Source organism: Amphiura filiformis, chromosome 11 (genome assembly GCF_039555335.1).
Source record: "Amphiura filiformis chromosome 11, Afil_fr2py, whole genome shotgun sequence".
NCBI classification, from domain to species: Eukaryota; Metazoa; Echinodermata; class Ophiuroidea; order Amphilepidida; family Amphiuridae; genus Amphiura; species Amphiura filiformis.
In genome coordinates this window covers 27,245,918-27,256,712 of record NC_092638.1, presented here as the reverse complement: position 1 = coordinate 27,256,712, position 10,795 = coordinate 27,245,918, and the positions used below count along the sequence as shown (strand labels likewise).

General features: G+C 34.2%; 1 protein-coding gene across 1 annotated transcript; it reads left to right on the top strand.

Moving 5' to 3' along the window:
* Positions 1 to 1,140: 1,140 nt before the first annotated feature.
* Positions 1,141 to 7,885, top strand: LOC140164652 (sigma intracellular receptor 2-like). The gene is made up of 4 exons (XM_072187997.1): positions 1,141 to 1,243; positions 4,699 to 4,850; positions 5,202 to 5,346; positions 6,587 to 7,885. The coding sequence occupies exons 2-4, from the start codon at positions 4,728 to 4,730 to the stop codon at positions 6,847 to 6,849; spliced, it is 531 nt and encodes a 176-aa protein (XP_072044098.1). The 5' UTR covers positions 1,141 to 1,243; positions 4,699 to 4,727; the 3' UTR covers positions 6,850 to 7,885.
* The last annotated feature ends 2,910 nt before the right edge of the window (positions 7,886 to 10,795 follow it).

The window sequence follows — 10,795 nt, the reverse complement described above, 5'->3', positions numbered from 1 at the left end:
AATAAACAAACAAATAAACAATTTAACTAATAAACAAATAAATAAACAATTAACAAACTTATAAAAGATAAACATAATAATGAACATAAAATAATAAACAAATAAACAAACTTATAAAAAGTGAGTGATTGAGTGAGTAAAATATTAACAAACAAATAAATAAACAATATAATTAACAAAAAGGTTAACAAATAAACAAACAAATTAACAACAAACTTATAAACAAACAAATAAACAAACTTATAAACAAACAAACAAAATACAGACAAATAAACAAGTCATTAACAAAAGATAAATAAGCAAACAAACAAATAGATTAACAAACTTATAAACAAACATATAAACAATATGATTAACAAAAAATAAACAAATAAATCAACAAATTAATAAACTTATAAACAAACTAATTAACAAATAAATAAATAAATAAACAAACTTATAAACAAAAAATAAAGAAACGTTTAAACAAACTTTAAAAAAATAAACAAACAAGTAAACATAAACAAAAATAAACAAATAAACAAAATAATATAAAATAACAAACAGATAAACAAACTTATAAACAAAGAAATAAACAATATAATTATCAAAAACAAATTAACAACAAACTTATTAACAAATAAACTTATAAACAAATAAATAAACAAATAAACTTTTAAACAAACAAAATGCAAACAAATAAACAAAGTCATTAACAAAACAGAAACAAACCAATAAATTAACAAACTTATAAACAAATAAATAAACAATATGATTAACAAAAATAAAGGAATAAATAAACAAATTAACAAACTTATAAACAAACTAATTAACAAACAAACAAATAAATAAACAAACTTATAAATAAAGAAACGTTGAAACAAATAAGTCAACAAAGTTATAAAAATAACAAACAAATAAATAAAAATCAAACAAATAAACAAACCAAATATAAACAAATAATTAAAATAATTAATAAGTAATAACAAACCATTAAACAATCAAATAAACAATACTACAAATAAATAAACCAATTGCCCATAGTTCGTGCACACTGTACTGGTGTATTTAATACTGTACAGAATACCTAGAATGCTTGTATATACGTCATTTAATTAATTATTCATAGGTCGCTCCGGCGGTTGGAAATCAGCGGTTACCATTTCATACCGCACACACACGACGATCGATTGCAATTCTATGCGAATCATTCTCCATTTTACATCATTTCAGGTGTATCGAAGTCTTGTTATTTGATTGGAAGGTAAAAATGCAACTTTACTTCACTGAATATAAATAAGACTCACTAGTAGGCCGACTAAAATTAATATTTTATGTCAAACTTGTGTTACTGTTATGTGTATCGTGTAGGATAGAAGGATTATTAAATAGGCATGATATTGATAATTGATAGGAATAGGATCATCAAGGATGTACACATTATTATTATTGAAGTCTGACAGATCATGCAAATTTATAACATTCCATCAAAATAGATTTGTGTGTCTTTTTCCACAAAATGTTAGTTATGTCAGATATGTACGTCCCGTTTTAATTATGAGCTGAACAAATAAGGTAAAAAGAATGTCTTGATGTGTTATGAATATCCGCTATCATGGCTATGGTACATGTATGCCCTTGGCTAGTGTATTTGTCACATATGCATTTGATTATTTTAATTTTGATCGTATGATCACAGATCACAAATCACAGATTTGTCACAAATACACCACCTATAATAAAGGGTACCATATAAATGTTGTATAAAAGTACATGTACATTACCAGGTACATGCAGGGTGTAAAAATCATAATTTAAAAATGATACTGAGGGCATCATATTACTTTAAAGAAATCGTTGTCATTTTGGTATTTTTTTCTTTATATGAAAAATGGGCAAACCAGTGGTATATTGCATAATTTAATACTGACATTAATCATATATCACTTGAAAACCTTGAAAGTGATACCACATGTTTGGTAATAATTGGTATTTTACTAGCACTTGCATTTGCAGGGTATTTTACAGTTTCTAGCAAAGAAGTACGGCACTTGTTTACATTTTGAGACAGTGCACAACTAACATAAGGCCAAGTAAAAAATAAAACATGTTTCACGTCCGGGTTTTCGAAAAAAAGGAGGAGGAGGGGGCTTTTTATTTTCTATTTTTATAGCAAAATTGGTGTAAATACCCATACTTAGAGCTGTTTTAGCGTATACAATAATGCCTGGAAAAAGAAGGAGGCCCTTTTTTATTTGTTGTTCTGAGAGTTACATCCTTCCAATGATCACAAAACCTTCCTAAAATGTTTCTTGTATCTTAACAAGGTTATAGAAAGCATTCCAACTTCCTAGACATATTTTTTAAGAAGTAATAACAGAAATTCAAAAAATAAAAATATATTTGAGGAAACCTCAAAAAGGAAGCGGAGGGGACGTGAAACATGTTTATTTTTTTTATTTTGCCTAAACATGGAAGTGGGGTTTTGATTCAATCATCTGACAGTTGTAACAACAGGCCGATAATCTGATGGCCGGGCCAATAATGCGTCAATATGCCGGTGTAGAACGGCACTCTTGAAGAGAACACAAAGTTCAATGCAGGTTTAACAGCTAGGGTGCTCATGTCAATCTGTGCAGGGGACTACCGTACCATTCTTCTCTGAAACCGATTGCAATGCACACATTTACTTTATGAAAATGTGATTTTTCTTCTGATTTAGTGAATTGCTGATGGAGCCTTATACATTTGTAGTCAGGTGCAAGTCAACCTAGACTTGGTAGCTCAGTCCAATAATCTCATATCACTTCATTATTATCGGACTTGAGTCTGAAACAGGTGCACAATGACTTCAAAGAATAGAATCCAAATTATCAGGTTTGAAAATAAATTTTTGTGTATATATTGTGCTTGATTGAAGCAAAATCATGGATCGAATGCCTTTCAATATCCAAAAATGCAAAATTAACATAAAACTTTTGCCGAATTCTGGGCCCTTTGCTATTAAATGTAGGGGAGATTGGGGTTAGTTGAAACATTTTTCACAAAATCGTCTTTTTAACGCAAACCGATTACTTTCAAGAAACACTAACCATATCAGTATAAACATATACACACATGCTACAAATACAGCCTTAAACTTTATTGGACCTGCTTATGGTTATTCATATAATCCAATTTGAAAATTTGAAAAAAAGTGTTTCAACTAACCCCACCCCAGGGGTAAGTTGAAACATAGGGTGGGGTTAGTTGAAACACGGCTTGTAAAAATTTCAAAATAATTATTATTGTGTTGTTAGGGTTATACTTCGCTTGAAGGCACCCTTTAACATACAATCAGTGTGAAAAAATGAATAAATAAATATGTGGGAGTGCGGGTCAATACTTTGGACACAAGGTGACGAGTGTCACCATGGACCAAAATATGAGAAGCCTAAAATATTATAAAATGTACTTTCTGTGTGCACTTTTTGCTTGTATTATTGCTTTTAACCATATTAAAGCAATATTGAAGAAATGGTAAACATGTTACAAATTTTTTAAAAGTCAAATTTTTAACCATATTTTTCTATGCGATTTTCACGTGTCAACTAACCCCACCTCAAAAGTTTCAACTAACCCCGATGCCTATTTTTACATTTCAAAGTTCATTACACAAAATAAGAAATACAATAAAACTTTTATTTAACATTATTCTGGGACTTACTACTAGTGCTTATGATACTCAAAAAATAATCCCATGAATCTTCAAACAACATGGAGATAATGCATCTTCTCTGAGGGGTATAAAAATTAGTCAGCAAGTCAAAAACAGATATTCCTTTCCCAAGCCAACACTGGTGGGGCATCAGTGCTGTTGCTAATTTGGTGGATGACCCTTACTAATACCTATTACTAGGTGCCAGTATTTTACCAAATTAATTTTTTGTGTCAGAAAAAAATACAATGTTTCAACTTACCCCGCGTTCCAACTAACCCCAATCTCCCCTACTTTTCCAGCTGATTTATAGTGCATTATAAACACAGCCAAAATAAAAAGTCTCCACTAGTTCCATCCCCAATTAATCAGAGTCTGATAAGTTTATGGCAAAATAATTTATATAATAATTTTCTATACACTTTCCTTCAAAGGTTGATACCAAATTTGATATCAAAAGTTTAATCATCGTGAGCATAGGAGCCGTTGTTTGGAAATTCATGCAATTTTAAAAATGACAAATTACGAATTGACCACGCAAAATCCAATGCATGCATCAGCTTATTATGTGGCCTGAAGCAACCCGTACAGGAATCATTGTAGCCTACACTTGCCTGCACACAATTGAAAGAGCGGGGTATTTGATTTGCATTTTGACATGCATGGGTAAACCTTTAACCTGCCGGCCTATTCAGGCGACGTAATTCTTGGCACTCACACTAGCTCTGCTGCGTGATACAATTCCCTATGTCATTTTTAAAATTGCACGAATTTCCAAACAACGGTGAACTTACTGTGCTCGCGATGATTAAACTTTTGATATCAAATTTGGTATCAACCTGCGAGGGAAAGTGTATAGAAAATTATTATATGATTTATTTTGCCATAAACTCATTAGAATCCGAGTAAATGGGGATGGAACTAGTGGAGACTTTTTATTTTGGCTGTGTTTATTTTTCTTGTATGATACTCTGAACAATTTTACATAATTGTATTATACATATAACTTATTAAATTTTCAGATAAGAAGATTGGGCTCTCACATATTGCAATGGCTACTGGATTACTGCGTGTCTTGGAATGGGTGTTTTGCATCTATTTTGCAACTCATATCCCGATAACACTATTTCTTGATGGACAGCAGGTCTTCCCTGAATGGATGATACCAAAAATAGTAGGTTTACTGACTTTACTCCAGGATGCAGGGGGTAGGAAGTGGGTGGACATTGTGGATGAAGTCTGAGCAAAAGCGTGGGTTAGGGATGATCATGATAGGGCTGATAAAGGAGATGATAAAAGTTGCCCAGCACTGCTCCTTATCTATGGCCCATGAGGTGGGCTGGTGGTGCACCTGTGTGGCAGATTCATCTAGTGGTTTTTTTTTTCAAATTCAGTCAATTTTGTAATCTAGCTACTTTTTTCAAATTTGGTGCATAATTAAAGGAAAAGGGGATGTTTTTTGGGGTGCTATAGGGCACTATAAATCACTGCACTTAAAAATAAGTCTTGTGAATTTTTTTTTCAGTTCATCGATATTAATCACCAATACCAGAGAGATTTTAAGGATGCTGTTATTGCCAATGCTCCTGAGTGGTTGATGCCATTCTTTTGGGATGAAGTCTTACTACAATTCCCATTCTTCTTTGTTGGGACTTATGCTTTCTATAAAGGTTAGTATCATTTCACATTAGGCTATTCCTAAAGGGGCTGTGCAATAATTATGAGCCTCCGGCTCGCCAAAAATTGCTTTCCCCTCCCCTCTCGGGCCACCAAAAATTGCTTGCCCCCCCTGCCAAAAATGCTTCACTCCCCCCCTTGCACATGTCAAATTTTTGGGATCCCAACTTTAAACCTTAAATGGTCTTGATACATGTTGCGGCGCAGCTGAACTGGAAAAGTTGCATATTTATGCGTTTCCGTACTGCTTTCCTAAGCCTTTTAGCGCATTTTATTTAAAAGTGCCCCCTCTCGGCTTGCCAAAATTGCTTGCCCCCCTTCGACTCGCCAACAATTTCTTGCCTCCCCCAATTTTAACCTCTCCCAGGGCTCATAATTATTGCACAGCCCTTTAAAATCCACACTACCCTTTTGGAAGATTTAGCTAAAGTCGTCCACAGAGGGAGTATGAATTTTGAATCAAATAGACAATTGAGGAACTTCCATTTGAAATCCTCACTCCAGGAGTGACCAATTACATTTGAAAAACATACTCCCCCTGTGGAAGATATTTCCAAAATCTTCCACAGGGGTAGTGTGGATTTTAAATGGAATAGCCCATTGGGTTGATAGTTTTGATCTGTATGACAGACCATTGTTTTCCCATTATGATTTCAGTAAATGAAGAAAGAATGGAAGATATAGAGTTAGCTAAATGGTTTTGCTATCTGACACAATGAGACATGCCAGCAACTAAAACATGATGTGTAGCGTCCTAGTTGTATTTAAAAGTTTCTAATTGTTCAGAATTCCGGGTACATGTAGGTGATGGTGATCCTCAAGTTTGTAGAGGAGGTACATCTCAATGGCCAACCATCATGTTGTCATGATTGTTGGTCAGCCATGATTGTTTTCATACACTAACAGATTCCTATTGCTGCTCCAGAGGTACACTGCTGCCTAGCTAGGTACTTCATTGGTAATCTAGAGTACTTTTGTGGGTACTCCAGAGTACTTCAGAATCGCACATACAGTACACACACTGGTACTGGATTGGTACTACCACAAAGTAGGCTGTTGTAGCTGGGTAGCTGCAGTGTACCATGGGGTCAGCAACTATAGTAATCTGGCTAGTGTATATCATTGCTTATCGTGTAACTTTTTTCTGTATAATTCAAGAAGTGTGTATTAATATTGAGTCAATACATGTGCAAGTCTCCCTCACCTGTAACACAATGTACTATTCACTTCCAGGTAGCTGTTCATGGGTGCGTGTCCCATGTCTGGTCTATGCTGTCCATGTTGCTACTACACTTCAACCAATAATGGCATATATACTTCTGCATGATTTCAGCGATGAGAGCCCGGAATATCCAGGTCCTGCTACCTTGGAAGAACGACTCAAGTTACTCGCTGTTTATATGCCGTACTTTATCATACCAGTGATGATGATTATTACTATGGTTTTCAGCTCAGAATACAATGGATCCGATGAGAGAAAGCAAAAACTATTTTAATGTAAAATCAAAATTTCCAATTTCATTTGCACAAACTATAAATTAAGTAAATTGATTTCGGTGTTCTTGATATCTTGGCCAAAAAATTAATGTTTTGGTTCTCCGCCTCAATTTTTGGAATTTGTCAAGATTTAAAAAATATTGTTCAAAAAGTTTAAAACTTTTGAATGTTTAGGAAAACTTTATACATATAAATAAGTTTATTAGAGAACAAGGATCACTTCCAAGTCTTTTTGTGATACTCTAGGGGTTTATCTTTCAGAATCTCATCACATTTGAAAAAAGAAAGGAAAATGGGCCCTCTCCTTTCCTCGAGTACTGTTGGAAAAGTTGAAAAATTACTAACAATGCTAATTTTACATTGAAAAAAAACATCCCTCGTCAATTCATGAAAATCCTTGGACAAGAATCAAAATAATTAATTTTAAACGACCTTATTAGAGAATTTATCAGTTTGGGCATTTTGAAATTGGAAATTAAAATTTTGTATAAGAAACTTGATGATTTGTAAAATAATGCATTTGTGCATTGTTGCATAAATGACAATATTTATATTAATTTTTTATCAATTCCATTATTTTTATGCTATGAACCAAATATTTTGTATTAGTAAAATTGCCATATTTTTATGCTACAAACCAAAGATTTTCTATAAATAGAAATATATCATGCTGCAGTATTTTTAAAATATTGATGTAATATTTAATGCTAGAAATATGAATGTTATTCAGAAAGTTCTGCCAACAACCCCCTAGTATCTGAGGTACAGCTACCATTTACATGTACATAAACAGAGATATGAGCATTGAAGCAGTACTTTTTGAATGGCCTTGGTATAAACAAAATGTTATGCTGAAGATATTTATATGATACATCCGTCCACTGACATATTTCGTAAATTTGCTAACAATAAGGCCTAAAAAAGAAAATTGTTTGATTGGCGTAACATAACAAAAAAATTAGGGTAGGTCGGTCGGCAATTTTTTTTTTTTACACACACATTTTAGGCTGTAAATTGCGTATGATAAAGGCCTTGGAACTTATTTAGTTTCTTTTTTTTAAATTAAATTTTTTTTAAAAACTTTTTGCAAAAAAATAAGAAAAAAGTCTAGGGTCGGGCCTATTTTTAGCATCGGTCGGGTTACACCAATCAAACACAGTTTTCTTTTTTAGGCCTAATGACAAAATAGAGTTAGATGCCATGACATTTATGGCCAGGACAAGTATTTCATTTCTGTACCATTGTTTGCAACTACATGTACCTGTATCAAATTTTTTTATCGATTTTATCGAATTGTATCGATTTTTTTTTCAAGAAAATATTAAAAATATAAAATCAATACCATTTGGAATGCAAATTATACCGATTGACAGAGTAGAGTGCACAAAAGAATTAAGGTAAATTTGTAAATATTGGTTAAGAATTAAAGAAACAGTGAAGTAAGGAAGGAAATCAAAAGTTGCAGTTTTTGTTCTAATCAGTGAAAGCATGGTGCTAATTTTAATGCACTAATCAATGGAAATCACTGCGCTAGTTCTCTTGTTCGAGAACGCTTTGTGAACCAATCAATAGGGCATGCAATGGAGCAAACTGCAACTTTTGAATTTGCATCTTTCTTGGGTATGTGGATCATTGTGTCTTTATTTCTTGACCGATTTCAACGAATGAGGTCTTAAATCCGAGCTAAAAGATGTAGCTATTGGCTGCTGGTTCCAATTATGACATAATGTGTCTTTGTTTAGGATATACAGGGGGTAAACATAACTGGTAGAATTCTTTTGCACACTGTATGTAAATACTATTTGGTCTGTTGATTTGGTTGGAATTTGCCGTTGTATTATGGAGATATTGTTCTTTGAATGAAAGAAGGTGATACTGCAAATTTCACTCACATATAATAAAATTATTTGCACAATACTTGCAAGATGGTAAATTCTGTACTTTGTGGTCATAATTTTGTCTTAATGTGTTCAACAATGTATAGAAATATAATACTAGGGTTGTAAACATGTTTTAAATAAATATGTTATTGAATCTTGATCATTTGATTAAAACAAAACTTGCTTTCACAATTCGCAAAGTCGATTCATTCCTCATTTCTAAGTAATTTTCCCTGAAAATGCACCATTTTCTAAGGTTGTTACTGGGGGATTTAGAGCTTTTATACCCCAGGTGGGTGGTGGGCACTCAGTACAAATGACCCCCATTGCAATATATACATGGCGTAGCATGGGTCATCATATGGGGGGGGGGGGTGTCACTGGGTCTGATTGGGGATGCACAAGCCATTTCAGCAATTTGCCTATGGGATTTTCTAAAACTTCAGATCAATTGGGGTGGGGGCACGTGTTCATCCCCCCGTCCAGTGCCCATATGATGCCACAGCCAGCAAATGCTTAAATTTTTAATGTTTTTGTTTTTGTCAAAATGTTTTAATGAAATTAAAAGAGTAGAGCAAAGCACACTTGTCAATATGCCTTTTGTTTGAAGCAAATCGGACATACGGTTTTCAAAATATATCATTTTGTATTTTCTTTATATCATAATGTTTTTATCAATAATCAATAAAGTTAATGAGCTAAAATGATCGGAGAAGCTCATTGATATGTAATTTTTGCCAAAATTGGGCTAAAAATCCATGCATAAATGTTTACTTTTGTATTATTTTGTATACTTTTGCCTAGAAACTTGGTGCTTCTAATATGTTCTAATGTATTTTAAAGTGAAGCCGCCCTCTATTTTGCATAATTAGCATTTATGCAAATTAGCTCATTAATTATGCAATTATATAAATTAGAGGGCGGCTAGATAATATAATGAAGTTCGTACCTTCAGAAGAAAGGTTTGAATAAGATCGTTTCAACGTTGACGAAGGGTGAGCATGCATGTGTTTATGGGTACGTCACGCGCGTGCGCAGTGTTTAAGGGTACGCACAAGCGTACGAAAGTGTTATGGGAATGCACACACTTACGCAAGTGTTTATTGGTAAGCACGCGTGTGCGCAAGTGTTTATAGGTATGCACACACTTTCGCAAGTGGTTAAGGGTATGCACGCACTTTTGCAAGTATTTATGGATAGAGTTCATGGGTATGCACGAGTATAAGTGTTTATGGCTATGCATGCACTTGCGCAAGTGTTTATTGGTACACATGCGCCTGTTTATAGCTACGCACACGCGTTTGCAAGTGTTTATGGGTATTCTCGTGCATGTACAAGCTTTTATGGGTGTGCACATAAGGGTGCAGGTTTTCGCGCTACATACGCACCTGCATAAGTGTTTGTTGGTACTCACATGCATTTGCAAGTGTTAGCAAACGCATATGCGTACCCATATGCATGTGCGCAAGTGTTTACAGGTACGCAAGCACATGCAAAATTGTCACTGGGTGCGAGCGCGCGTGCGTAAGTGTTTATGGGTACGCAACCGCGTTCGCAAGTGTTTATGGGTAGGCACAAGCATGCGAATGTGTTTATGGGTACGCACATGATTTTGCTAGTTTTTATTGGTATGCATGCGCGTGCGCAATGGTTTATGGGTATGCACGTGCATGCGAATGTTTTTATTGGTACACACGCAAGTGCGAACGAACAATGCATAACTCACTTTATCAAATGATAGGATCAAGTCATGTAACGATCATGATGAATGCTGGGTCCTCACAAGTTGCACATAACAAAAATGTCTATGTGTATGTTCGTACATTCAGAAGAAAGGCTAGAAACCGATTGTTTCAATGTCGACAAAGTTGGCCTGTTAGTGGGTGAGCACATGCAAGTGTTTCTGATACGCAAGTTAATGAGTAGGGGTGTGCGTGTGAAAGTGTTATCAAACATGTGCATACCCATATGTTTACGGGTACGCACGCATATGCAAAATTGTCAATGGGTGTGAGCGTGTGTGTGGAAGGTTTATGTGTAGGCCTATGTACTCGCGCTTGCAAGT

Excerpts from the sequence above, each read along its gene's own strand:
- LOC140164652 (XM_072187997.1), top strand. The coding sequence starts at position 4,728 with ATGGCTACTGGATTACTGCGTGTCTTGGAATGGGTGTTTTGCATCTAT. Across the intron at positions 4,851-5,201 it reads AATGGATGATACCAAAAATA|TTCATCGATATTAATCACCA; the intron begins GTAGGTTTACTG and ends TTTTTTTTTCAG. Across the intron at positions 5,347-6,586 it reads GACTTATGCTTTCTATAAAG|GTAGCTGTTCATGGGTGCGT; the intron begins GTTAGTATCATT and ends ATTCACTTCCAG.